This window comes from Aulonocara sp. 'chitande type north' Nkhata Bay, linkage group LG16, assembly GCF_057382095.1.
Source record: "Aulonocara sp. 'chitande type north' Nkhata Bay isolate Kocher_YH1m ecotype deep benthic linkage group LG16, A_spYH_male_GT1.1, whole genome shotgun sequence".
Classification (NCBI taxonomy): domain Eukaryota; kingdom Metazoa; phylum Chordata; class Actinopteri; order Cichliformes; family Cichlidae; genus Aulonocara; species Aulonocara sp. 'chitande type north' Nkhata Bay.
The window spans coordinates 18,096,430-18,110,679 of record NC_141359.1 but is presented as its reverse complement, the minus strand read 5'-3'; the positions used below and the strand labels follow the sequence as shown (position 1 = coordinate 18,110,679).

The window sequence follows — 14,250 nt, the reverse complement described above, 5'->3', positions numbered from 1 at the left end:
TACCACACAAATGCTTCAGATGGAGGAGAAACTTATTACCTCAGCAGGTGCCCGGCCAGCTCTGTCAGTAGTAGTCCAAAACAAACTGGCAGGAAATTTGATTTACGTCAAAATGCCTATATGATGGCGCATGTTTGTTGTTTACAGACTGCTTATTTCACTGCTAACTTGTCACTGTCTTGTCAGCAGAGCCCATAGACACACATGAACTCCCTCTGCTTCAGCTAGGGTTGGGATTCTCTATAATTCCACTAGACAGCTGGTCCCAATTACTCCCACAACAGAGAGATGCTGAGGGATGGGTTTAAGGTAGGTTTTTAAACCTACCCTAGAAGTTGTTTGCAGACGCTCCCAAAACATCCATGTTAGCTAAACCAGCCAGGCCCAAAAGATCTCAGCTGAAATGTGACAACAGTACCAGGCCGACTGATTCAAAAACAGGTATTTAGCATAGACTGTACCAAAGATTGGTATAACCAAAGACACAAGCCACTGGCTTACTGTTTTTGTCTTTGAAAATGGACCTGGGCCCTGTACTACAAAGCAAGTTAAACAAACCCAGGATATCTTTCCATGATCTGGCCTCACTTACCGTAAGATCAGCAATGAAGCTAAGTGATCACACTTCTTTCCGAGCTTTCTTCCAGGAATGGTGATGTCATTTTGGTCAGTAGGTGGAGATTTTATACCTGCTGATCTCTGATCTCGAACATAACCTGCTGCAGAGCAGGTAAGGCCCGAAGGATAACTTGCGATGTTGGTGCACCCCGGTAAGAGGTCAGTCATCTTCATTCTACTAACAATCTATTTCAGGGGTGTCAAACTCAAATACACAGTGGGCCAAAATTCAAAACTGGAACAAAGTCGCGGGCTAACATTAATATTTATTGAAATATATTTATTCCTCCAGATATAAGAATGAATCTTTTCTTATGGACTAAAACACGTTTTGCTGAAAAACTGAATATGGAACAAGCAAAGCTTAATACTAAATAATATATATATTAGCTGTATAATACCAGTAGGCCCGCTCTAATAGTAATAGTAATTCGCGGGCCAAATGTAATTAGGCTGCGGGCCAAATCTGGCCCGCGGGCCAGAGTTTGACACCTATGATCTATTTTGAACCTTGAAATCACCTGGATAAGCCCAAATCCTACTTTATAGTGCAGGTATATCTGGACAAAACGCCAATACTTAATGCTAATGTCAATTTGGTTTTTAAGGGACGTCCATATTTCTCCTTAATACTAAATTTGATGCAAAGATTGAATTTACATCTTAATGCAACTGAAACAGATGAGTTTTCTAAAAATGTATCCTCTGTCGTGTCGTCACGAGGGACGAAATTAGCCATAGAGACAACAGATGTTTTTGCACCACTCTAAAGACATGTTTATTTCTGTTGCAACTTTAAACTTGAGGGTTTGTGGGGATTGACTGACTCTTGGAGCCAGCGTCACATGGCCGTTAAAGGAGCTTCTTGAACTTCAGCGTTCAGTTTTTCTGCTCTGCAGGTTGCCGCTTGGTTTTAAACCCCAAATCTGGCCCCGTCTAACATTCTATCACTCAATCAAAACTGTAATCATCATGCCAACACAAAGACCTTTTGTCTGTAATGGTTTTGATTGAACACAGCCTTCAGCACGGCCGTCCCCGTATTTATGATGCAACCAAATGAACCGGCGGCATTTCAACCAGCTTCACGTTCATTGAACTTAATAGCGTGGAAGGATACGTGGAGCGACAAGTCACTGAGCAAAAACTCTGCTGCTGCCTGCTACACCTCACACTGCTCCACCCAATCTAAGACACCCACTACTATTTCTACAATAGAAATTATCCCCCCCCAAAAAATGCAATAACGAGAGACAAAACTATGATCAAAATAAAGATGAGCTCTTATTGTATTTAAAGGATATGTCTGAGTACAGCTTTTAAATACAATAAGATTGAGACTAAACAATAAGGGGGAAAAACTTACCAGTCCAGCAATAGGAGTAGGCAGTCTGTTAACCCTCTTGACAACACCAGGCTTGATCTTGTTAATCAGTCTGTGAGCAAAAGAGAGGGAGAGGACGAGGGGAAGGGAGACGGTGAGTGAAAGGAGTTGGTTATTGGCTAGCCTGCTTTAAGTGCGAGGGAACGAATAAAATGTGTTGCAAAGTCTTAGTGTTGTGTGTTTACGACTTTGTTTAATGGTAGCCACCTGGCTTCAGTTTAGCAAATCGCCACTGCTGCAACCGTGATGTAAACACACCAGGCACACTGCTCCTAAAATATACCCTCCAACACTGAAACAACCCCAAACAAACCTTGAATCAGCCTCAGAAAACAGTAAGTAAGATAGATGGTGAATTTCTGGTGTTAACCAAACACCCAAGGCAGAAAAAAAAACAAACAGCTTGACCAACTGGACTAAAGGCTTCATAAGATGACCATAGTTTATTGTGCCTCAGAGATCTGGTCGGAAAAAAAAGAACTACCACACAGTAAAATTATTCTGTTAGAGGTATTTACAAGTCATGCTTCCCGTTTAAAAAGTCTTCCTTTCACGGTTTAAATTAGAATATTTTGCAATCAAATATACTCAAAGTACAAGGACTGCAGACTGCAACTAAATCCTATATTCATTACTACTTAATATAAAGATCATATGCTTTATATACCAGGGAGCTACATTAACATGACTGACAGGTCAACTGAGGAATACTGAGCATCTAGCTTAAATTCAGTTTTCAGCTAGAAAACCTTGCAATTTATATGGATGTTACTTTGACAGGTGCACTCCTCAAAGGAAGTGGTCTCCCCCAGCTCTGTTATAACCATGCTGCACAAACTGCTGAGAACCTCTACCAAGAGCAAAGGGTGTTTACCAGATCTCCAAACTTCCAAGCTGACTGTTCATTCGAATTATTAGCAAACATCCCAGTGCCAGAGAGTAAGAGACACCCACAGATGATCCATGTGGGGGTAAGCATGAAACTATGCAATACTGTGCAGTTGGTTTTATTATTCTGCATGACTGATTAATAAAAATCCCTATAAAATGTAATCCAAAGCAATAAAAAGGTGTGACTACAACCCCCACTGCTTGATTAAAGAAAAATAACACATTAAAAGCTCAACATGAGGCAAAATAATTTGTTTACTCTGCGGGCTGGGAGCGGATGGACTGGTATAAGGCTTAGCATGGGCTCACAATAGATGTAAAGAAAGAATGCAAAGGGCCATTTGGGTTCACATTACTCATTTAGCATGAAACAATGGAACGTTACGAGATAACACACACTTTAAGTGAAGTAGGATATAAACATGTCTGCGATCCACGCAAAACATTCTTTTCCAAGCGAGAAACTCCGATAACCAAAACACAATGGGAAGGGAGGCAGCGTTGCTAGGTGAAAGCGATTTTAATCTGTCTTCCTCTTCCTTGTGTTGAGAAAACACAGACAGCCCGTGAGTGAGAGTGTCCGTGTAGTTCTCTGACATCAGGCAAACAGACGAGTCAGGATCAAATCAGCAGAATGAACGGCTTCTTCTCTGAACCAATGCCAATAGAGTGTGGAAGATTCTGCATGGCCTGCTGGTAATTACGGCTTCCTGCTGATCCGAGCAAATCACATCAGTGATGTGCCCATTTAGCAGTGCTGCCCACAAGCAGACACATGAAGGGACATGAGGCTAGCCCTCACACACAGAGCCCTAATCTGAGAAAAAGCCACAAACCCACAACTCTAAGAAGAGCAGTTAGTGAATGAACACACAAGCCAGTCCCGGACAGATAAATTTGTTCCTCCAACTCATCAAAAATGTATGTACCCGTTGATGTACCCATGCTAATGAGAAAGCGGGGTGCCCTGATTCTCCAGTGCGGTTTCAGCTGGAGCTCTTTCCATTCACTACACAGCTTCTCACACAGCTCTCATTAAAGTAACGATGGCGCTCTGCCCGATCCACAGATCTGTAACATCTGTCAAACACACAACACAGCTCCTATTGAAATAGATCACATTTCATATTCTCAAACAAGACCACAGGGGAAAGAGCTGACAAAGAAAACATCAAATAACTACATAATAGTCACTATTGTGCTGTCTCAAAACACAGGCTCACTTCATGTGACTAACAAACAAACAGTGACCCAGCAGGGGGTCTGCCTGGGAAACATCAGTAACACTTACGTCGGTGCGCAGACCTGAAGGAGAGCGGAGGGATTCCTTATGAATGAGTGGCTTACGAGAGGTGCCTGGGAAAAGCAGAGTACTTACTCACACAGAAGAACGCCATTCTCCAGCGCAGATCGGAAGTCCTTGCTCCCAAATTTTTTCTTCGTTACTGCCTGGGGGAAAAAAAAAAAGAGGAAAAAAAGTGATACAAAAAAAAACAAAAAAAAAAACATAACAGAGCAATCAGGGTTGGATGAGGAGAGGAGGCGGGAGGTGAGGGGGGGTGGGGTGTTATATGTGTGAAATAGGGTGGAGAGCCTGGAGAAGAAAGGTAGGATGTTGAGAACAGTAGCAGAGGAAGTCAGAGGTATTTCCTCTCGAGTTCCTACGCTGTCTCTGCGGGGAGAGAGCCGTGCACAGTTCTTCAGGTATTCCTCAGGAGCTCACAAGTACCTCATGTCTTCTCACTTTAATGCCAAAAGCTGCTGGTAAACCGGAGAGCTGTGCTAAAACTGTGCTGGAGTCAGACTGCCTGAACCACAAAGCTATGGCAGCATCTGGAGTACGGGAGGAACACAGCACTTTGTTATAGCCTCATGCCTTTCCCATGATCTAAAACCACCGCTGCAGGAACACCAAGAGCCATTACGCAGACAAACACACCGCACGCATGTCGTGCAGCCTTATGCATTTAAACTCATGCACATTTGCATCCTTGATTTTAAACATAACACTAATTATATTTTGTATCTGCTTGTTGTAGCTTTTCATTAATGCATTCTGAACTTCCAATAATAGCTTTTTTATGTTACTAACCAGTCTAAGTTTGTCAGACTAACACACCAGTCAGTACCTGTGATTGTATCCGGCTCCTGTATCCAGTTATCTTTGAAAGCAGAGCAGCTCTGCACAATCCTTTACAGTCAATATGTTATAACCCCAATTCCACATGGTTTATTTGCTGTGTAAAATGTAAATAAAAACAGAATGCAATGAATGCCATTTTAATAAAATCACATTTTATTCACAACAACATGTCAAATATTTTTAACGGAGATGTACCATTTTAAGAGAAATACTAACTCATTTTAAATTGAATGGCAGCAACATGTCTTAAAAAAAAGTTAGGACAGGGCCACGTTTACCACTATGTAGCATCCGCTTTTCTTTTATCAACAGTCTGTAAACATCTGGGAACCGAGGAAACCAGATGCTGAACTTTTGGGAGAGGAATGTTGTCCCATTATTGTCTGACACAGGATTCTAGCTGTTCAAGAGCCCTGGATCTTCCTGGATCTGGTGCTCTAAATGTTTTCAGTTGGTGAAACGTCTGCACTGTAGGCAGGCCAGTGCAGCACCTGGACTCTTCTACTATGAAGCCATACTGCTGTAATAGATGTAGTATGCAGTTTACCATTGTAAGGTTTCTGTTTCTATTTACTTTTTGCACAGCATCCCAACCTTTCTGGTATCAGGATTGTGGAATTTATTTTTTTTTAATTTGCATGTACATCAAAACACATTAGACAATTATACATGTATTCATAGAACTTTTGCAATGTGGTAAGTGCACTGCAGGACAAGTAAAAACAACTGGACAAAAATATCCTCCTCTATTTTCCAAAGCAGAAAGGACTTTTTAAATTAAGTGTTTCTTTGCCAGTGGCCTAACGTTCCAACACATTGTGCTCAGTTTTTAAGCAATCCCTGAAGAGTTGAAACAAAAAGCAGTGCTATCCTCTCTGGCAGAGGTTATGACTACAATGGCAACCTCATAGTATTTTTTTTTTTTACTGTGGGAGCATGCACACTGTAAAACACTTTAAGAGGTCTTGAGCAATAGTTTCCAGGCTTTCTAAAATAACCTGAGAAACACATCTGACCCTTCAGATGATCCATCTACTTTTCACTGAATCCTCATCAGAACTGGTTTCAATGGAAGGCCAAAGTTCAAGAAGCCAAATTGTAAAATAGAATTAAACCAAGTCTGTTTTTGCCTTATATACGGTATTTCCATGTATGTTTGGACGTGCTTTGATTAGAGATGGCACGATACCACTTTTTTATGTCCGATACCGATACCGATATCATAAATTTGGATATCTGCCGATACCGATATGAATCCGATATAGTGTTTTTTAATCAACAAAACTGTTTTTTAAAATATCTTGCTGCATTTTGCAAGTCTGCAAGTTCATACTCAAGTTTAAAACAACAACTACACTAAAGCTATTCTGTTATACCTGTGTACAAAAAAAATATTTAATAGTTCAGCAATACTGATCAATCTAATAAACTTAGACCTACACCATCCTCCCTATTCTGGTATTTTAAAGAGTACTTAGCGTAAATATTAAGCAACCTAACTAATAGGGTTCCAACTCCCAGCAACAACAAAAATAAATAAATAAAAAATAGGGAACCACCCCTCACGCTCCACCTCATGATGCTTAATCGACGTAATCAACCTTAATTTGATGCAGTGTGAAAAAAAATGCACAGAAATCAATTATTTTTCAAGAAATATTAAATAGATTCAACATCTTTCTTCAACAAAATTGCAGACTGCACAGATGGTACCTTCCCAAAGGAAAAAGTACTATAGCTTACTAGGGTATATATATTAGACTTAATAGTCACTATATACAGTAATTGACTTCTATTCATTTTACATCAAATTAAAACTTTGGGTGTCAGATAATTATTTATTAAAAGCTCGACATTTTAAATGAGAATAAGAAAGAAAAGTATGTCTTTGTGCCCCCTTTTCCCTGTTAATGCCCTATCGGCCCCCCTGGCTAAACTTTGCTAGATCCGCCCCTGCACAGTTACCAGCCGTCAGCTACGTAGAAAAAGATCCTGGTGTAGAAAGAAATATTAAATAAATTCTAACAACAGCTTATCAAGCTTAAACGTGCTGCTGTTGTTCAGCCGCTGGTTTCCTCTTTCTGGTGCAAAGTGGGCCAAAAACAAAGACGGACTCGCGACAGAAAAGCCGATCAGCTGATCATTTAAGCAGTTTCACGATTGAAGTAGCAGCCGGAGAGCGAGAGGCAGTCGCTCGTTAAGCTTAACGCAGGAATGCTTTACAAACATTCAGAGATGGACTTACACACTTGCTTTACTTCTCTCGGGGATAACTTTGTCGGAGATGAAATGCTGGGTTGCTAGCGAAGCTCCAAATGCTATCCAGACCACAGGTCCCGCATGCCACAGCCGCTCTATCACGTGATGCTAACGTTCTGAGGTGAGTTACGGCGTGTTGAAAGTTTTGTGAGGTGCTTTCGTGATATTTAATGGATCGGATTACATTTTTTATTTTTCTCCGATATCCGATCCAGTAATTTAGGTCAGTATCGGACCGATACCGATACGTAATATCGGATCGGTCCATCTCTAGCTTTGATAAATTGCTACAGCTATTTACATTTTTCCAGCAAAATATAAAGAAACGGAGGCTGATTCAAGACCTTTGCACATTACTGTAACTTAAATCACCAAGAGGGAGGGTGAGCTGACACATTGAACTACAAGAATAATACTGGTGGGTGCAGCTGGCATGAGCCAAAACATAAATGCACGCACTCTCACAGAAAGCAAAAACACGTTGGACGAGTCTCGCTGACTGATTGATCAGATGTTCCTTGTTCCAAGCCTTTTGTCTGACTTCCTTTGTCCCACAGAAAGGAACAAAAGCTGGGACAATTACTACTATAGTTAAGTACAGGCAAACATTTTTAGGATGACAGGAGAAACAGAAACAATTATAGAGACTGGCTGGATGCCACTATTATTCCTTGCCAACAGATTGTGCTACACCCCAAAACACACCCTAGGTAAGCTGAGATGCCCAAAGCCTCAAATACCCATCATTCCAAAAGTATTAGACCATGGTGTAATAGATGAATAAAGATTAAGGTTCTCACACTAGTAGGAGGAAGCCATTCTGCATATGTGATTGTGCTGCTGTTTGGGAAATACATGTTTTGTTTACATAATACACTGAGATCTTGGCCTGCTCCTCTTTCATTGACCAAAATACAATCAGAACCAGACACTGAGAACACGAAACCAGCACACAGATATGCAAAGCTACAGACATGTAGACACAAACACAAAATCACACGGAGAGCAAACAACCCCTGCAGCAGACAGAGAGCAGTCAGCCAGCTGCTGCAGTTGGCATATGAAATCCTGACCCCTACTGTTCTATACACACAGCTGGGATTTGCATGCATGCAAACAAACACTACATGTGGGAACATTATCGGAAGTATGATTCCATCTAATTTGGGTCTTTCCTAAAAGTGTCCCTTTATTTATTTTTCATTAAACGTTCTTTTCAGAGTTCTATCGGCTAATCAACCAACAAAATGATTCCAATAATAACTTCAAGGCTAAAAATGGGAGCCGACCTGGAATTAACACAAAGCTGGAAGCATTGGCATAATTCTATCCTCTACAGTCATCATTAGAGGTATTAACTGCACTTAGATCCAGTCCTGCTGTGCCCTCCCTCTCCTGTCCAACCTGCCATGTGGGATAAAAAACTCTAATCTGCACCAACATACTGCCGCTCTGATTTAACAGGGAGGTTTAAGCCGGAGCAGGCATTTCAAAAACAGCTTGCCTTCATGCGCACCCACCTTCACCTTCCAGCTTCCACCAAAATGTGACCAAAGTTTACTCTGGGCTGTGGAAGGGTCCTGTGAAATTCATTATTATTATTGGAGTGAACCATTATCTGTGGTAGAGGCCAAATATTCAGAGACTCTGCATCCATGACCGCAGTTGTTGTTTATTCATGCAGGGCACTGAGGCAACTCTGTATTCAAGGTTTGTGCGGATGCAGCCCCTCTGGCCACTAATTGTTCCTGAAATTCTTTGTTTCTTCTGCAGCACATTGAGGTATGGGTCATCAGAGGGAAACTGGGACCATATCCAAATATTTCAAGGTTTGGACTCAAGGGAAAGACACTACTGTGGAAGCACTTAGTAATAACACAATCAGCATCCTGGAATAATAGGAGTACATCAACATGTAACTGCAAGGGAATGTTGTCTTGTTTGAGGGCTGGTCTCACATGAGTACGTCTGAAAGCATGCGGCCTCGTTTCTAATTGGTTTCTGTCAAAACAGTCAAAACCCCGAGTGAGGCTACAGCGAAGTGACTAATCATCAATTGCACAACACAGCTTTTGGTATGAAAAACAACACAGCAGCATAGGTCACGGGGAGGGGGGATTCATTCAAACTTGGCAACATTGAAAAAAAAAAATTTGTAGAAAAGGTAATGACCCTACATAACACTTATATAAGGAAAAGTTTGCACACAAAAAGTCAAGGAAAATCTGTCGTAGCATGTTGTGTGGATTAGCTGGTATCAGATAGCATTTCATAACCTTCTTATTTTACTTATTTTATGTGGATGGCTGCAAAATGTCTCAAACCCCACATGGAATAAAAGCATATCTAATAATATTCCTTTCTGGATTTGTTAATTGTGAAATTCTTTCCAAATCAGTCTTTGTATGAAATAATTGAGGAAAGTATTTGAATAGATACTTCTTTTCCAAAAATGTGTCCTTTTTTATCCATTGCATTTATAATTGTAACATTTTGCAATATTATATTTAGCTGGCTAACAAAACCCACACCCCAATGACCTCAACTTGGACAACTTGCTCTACTATAAGAGAGATTTTTCAAACTTTTGCTGCACTTAACAAAAACATTTACAGAAAATAAACAGGTGATTAAAAGGTAAATAACAATCAAATCCCTCCTACACTCACCAGACGCTGCTAGGTACACCTTGCTAATTCTTGGTTGAACCTCTTTGGCTTCAGAACTGCTGCAATGTGGTTGCAGGCCACAGTTGGTACTAAAGGCCCAAGGTGTGACAAGAAAATAATAATGGATTGCATTTTTATATAGCGCTTTTCGAGACCCTCAATGCGCTTTACAATTCCACTATTCATTCACTCTCGCATTCACACACTGGTGGAGGCAAGCTACGGTTGTAGCCACAGCTGCCCTGGGGCAGACTGACAGAAGCGAGGCTGCCATATTGCGCCATCGGCCCCTCTGGCCATCACCAGTAGGCGGTAGGTAAAGTGTCTTGCCCAGGGACACAATGACTGAGACAGACAGAGCTTTGGATCGAACCGGCAACCTTCCGGTTACAAGATGAGCTTCCCAGTATACTAACACCATCACCAGCTTGAACTGTTGATATGAGGCAGGGTTATGTTTTCATATTGTTTACAACAAATTCTGATCCTCCAAACTAAATGTTGCTGAGGAAGTTGAGAATCATCAGACCAGGCAACGGTTTTCCAGTCTTCACTTGTCTTCCAATTTTGGTGAGTCTGTGTAAACTGTAGCTTCAGCTTTCTGTTCTTCAATGAGAGAAGTGGCACCTGGTGTGATCTGCTGCTGTTGCAGCTCGTGTGTTTAAAGGCTCTATGTGTCGTGCACTTCTGCGTCGCCTGGTTGTAACAACTGGCTATTTGAGTTCCTGTTGGCTTCCTATCAGCTTGAAGCGGTCTTGCCATATCCTCCTGCCTCTTCCTGAATCCTTTCTTTCTTTTGGACCATTCTCTGTAACCCTAGAGATGGTTGTGCAGGAAGATCCCAGTTTATTATCATTTTCTAAAATATTCCAGCCCTTCTGGCACCAGCAACCATGCCACACTCAAAGTCACTTAAATCACCTTCCTCCCCCATTCTGATGCTTATCATATCTGCAAGAAAAACAATGCACTAAGTTGCTGCCATGTGGCTGATTAGAGGTTTGAACTAACAAGCAGTTGAACAGGTGTACCTAACAAAGTGGCCAGTGAGTGCATGTGGAAAATCTCCAGAAAAGTAGAATTAAGTTACATTGCTTACACATGTTACTATGGTAGATGGGACAAGAAACTATAAAGGGCTTAGTTTTGGTTCAGTATTACACAACTGTAACCAGATAAGTAACAAAACTTCACAATATCTGCAGTATTATGTTACCTTTGACCTTTTGCTTTGTTCCACTTTGTTTTTTTGAGAAACACAATGCAGCATTTTTTATACTAACCACACACACACACACAAACACACAGCATTGAGAGTTGAAATGTTATACAGAATAAAGAGTGCGATGTTAACATGAGCTTCACATGGACCAATAGCTACTGGGAAACCCCACCTAGAACTGTTCTGAGAGCAGGCTCTTTGAAAAATTCAGTCTTATTAATGACAACGTAAACAAAAGAGGTGGCGGAAAAGATGCTGCCATGTGTCTGACATCTTTGCTTGCTTCGGCACCGTTAGTGAAACACAGATCTAAGACTTAATGATTTTATTATATTACTAATTGCCAAGTTATTATTCATAGCGGATTGTTTATTGTCGGACCAGCCATATACATGATCTTCTGACCTGTAAGTATAAACACAGCCACTTCTTCTCAATTGTCCCACCAATCACACTTGAAGCCTTTCTATTTAATTAAAGAGGACCTCCATTATTCCACTGGGCCCTGTGGTTGTAGGACGCATCGCCCTGCGCTGACAGCCTGCCAGCTTCGAGGGGGCTATGTTCACAGCCATGGAAGCTAATGCAGGAATGTGTCCATGTGACAGGCTCCAGACCATTTAGTCTAGTTTTTAACAACACCACCAACCTCGCCACGCACACATGCCTCTGTTTAAAGTGCTGTGAAGCCAAGCAGCTTGTTAATCATTCAGTGGCTGAATCCAAGAAGTGAGGGGGGGATCTCTTTGAAGAGAAACCTTTCCTCTCTGATGGTACTAAGTAGCTGATTGTTCTTGTATTGCAGAATAGTTCTTAGTCTTATTCTTTCAAAAATATTACCCCCATTGCCTTCACCCATTTGTTCAGCTTTCTGCTCACCCTCCCTAAAGTCCCTCCCTGCAGACCATCATGCCCCCACCTCACTCCATGAGCAAAGCCACTACAATGGGCCAGTGTGCAAGTGTGAGAGACACTGATGTCACATTGAAAGCATTCAGATTCACCCTCATGAAATAAGAACAATATTTGTTTAGTTAGGGCCATGCAGCAGTTTCATGCAGCCCTGCTGGGAAGAGAATTTGCAAGATGAGGACACATAATTTCACCCGCTTGTTATGAGAATAGGGAAAAAAAGCGCCAGTCTGGCGCGAGTTGGAGTGGAAACTTTAGAGAATATGACATTTTAGGAATGAAATGGAACAGCTGGAGTTTTTTTTCTGTTGGCAGCTATTTTAAAATTTGAAGGCTACCACAAGAGAGGGGGAAATTACTGTAAAACACTTTTTCAGCTTCAGAAAAGAACCCTCTTGTCAAAACCTCTATTGTATATTGCTCACTTTCAGAATTGGTCATAATCATAATATGCAGCACAAAATACGAATGCTTGGATTCATTGCTAACATGTAATTTTGTGTAAGCACCATAAACCCAAAATCTCAGTCATTTGTTATGAATCGGAGTTAATCCACAGTTACATAATAGCTTGGATCAGTCATAGAAGATTTTCCTAATTGCTCTTTTGGGTTTTCCTCTCTACCTGCAGCAACTGAAGCCTCGAAGGCAAAGGTAAATGAAAGAAAAAAAAAAAAAACAGGTCTAGGCAAGATCTGACATCAGAAGTATCAGCCAGCAACAGTGATGACTGGGGTCAGACCCACCTACCTGTTCTGTGAAGAGAAAAGAGATAAGTGCTAAGAATTGTGTGATTCATCTTTCAAAAGAGAAGATTGATGGCTGGGTAACTTGAGACGTGAGGTCAAAAGGTGACACATGCCTGTATGGATCTTTGAGTCAGGGCTATTATCATTTGGAACTTGGGTGCTGGCGGTTAAAGCAGTTCACAGTCATAAAGAATTTCTCAAGCATGTATGTATTGGAAGGTCAAACTCCGCCAAAAACATAACTATAAAATTAAAAAGATATACAAATAACAGATCTTTTTCACTAGCAACTGACAGTCCTTAACTTTTACTTATAGACTGCCTTACCTGTTAATTCTACTGAGGACAGCAAAGAAAAGAAGTAAAGAAAGTTCTGAGATATATATATATATATATATATATATATATATATATATATATATATATATATGTGTGTGTGTGTGTGTGTGTGTGTTTTTTTACTCACCTCAATCCATCTCTGCGCCTCCGAGTAGGCTTCCTCGCAGCTGACTGAAGACTGCTCACGCCACTCCATCATAAGAACTTATTATCCGAGCTTCACCGGCGGGTAAAGTCCTAGCAGCCCGCATATAAAAGGTCCACATAAATGTGAGCCAGCTGAAGCAAGCAAACTCGATCAACCTACATAAAAGTGCACACAGGTGAACTCTCAGTCATTCATCAAATATGCCTCCTATTGTTCTTTCCCACCTGCTCATTCGTAAATGAATGCAAGGTGTAACAGTGTGCATCATCTTGCGACTGCTTACCTTTTCTTTCATCCGACACACCTGTGCTTTGTGTCCTTTTGGCAGCGGGTTTACACACTCCACCTTTTTTACGCAGCGATTGAGTGTTTGAAGACGCGCTGAGCTCACCTCTTGCAGCACTCACACGAAAGACAGTTTTTCACCTCAAGTTTTAGAGCTGCATGAGTTAGAGTCTGCAGCGGGAGTGTCTCCAAACCCGGGTCCGGGGACCACCCACAGGTCCTTGAGCGGATTCCAGTTGAAACACACGGTTGAATTCGCTGTTAGCCCCCCCAAGAAAGGTATTTGGACTCCTGGTTTGGGCCAGATGCACGTTAGTGTAAGTGTATACTGAGGTAAGCCATTAAATTCTGTCGGACTACAAATATCCTGAAAGAAAATGTGAGGTCGGTTGACGTCTGGTCTCCAAACACAAAAATGTTGCGGGAAAAAAAACTTTGAGTCTATGGATAAAACTTATGTAATTGCAGGAGTTCGGCGCTACCTTTAAAATAACGTTCTTTTCCTGCACCACCGCCAAGCGGTGATTAAGGGGTATTCCAAGACCTGAGCACATGCTTTACTCGAGGGTTTCAAACTTCATTGCGAAACAACAGCATGCCGATCCATTAAAATGAGTGGGATTTGGTTTGC

General features: G+C 41.3%; 1 protein-coding gene across 11 annotated transcripts in view; it reads right to left on the bottom strand.

Moving 5' to 3' along the window:
- lmo7a (LIM domain 7a) overlaps positions 1–14,036 on the bottom strand; it is a 50,138-nt gene extending 36,102 nt beyond the window's left edge. For 3 of the 11 annotated variants that reach the window (XM_086265522.1, XM_086265529.1, XM_086265528.1), the window contains exons 1-4: positions 13,618–14,034; positions 13,314–13,489; positions 4,272–4,342; positions 1,985–2,054 (exon numbers count right to left, since the gene is read on the bottom strand). In XM_086265522.1, the coding sequence (XP_086121648.1) occupies positions 1,985–2,054; positions 4,272–4,342; positions 13,314–13,385 (213 nt within the window). In that variant the 5' untranslated portion in view covers positions 13,386–13,489; positions 13,618–14,034. Of the gene's footprint in view, positions 1–1,984; positions 2,055–4,271; positions 4,343–13,313; positions 13,490–13,617 lie in introns of all 11 variants that reach the window. The other 8 variants (XM_086265525.1, XM_086265533.1, XM_086265527.1 and 5 more) reach the window with 5 other exon arrangements.
- Positions 14,037–14,250: the final 214 nt, after the last annotated feature.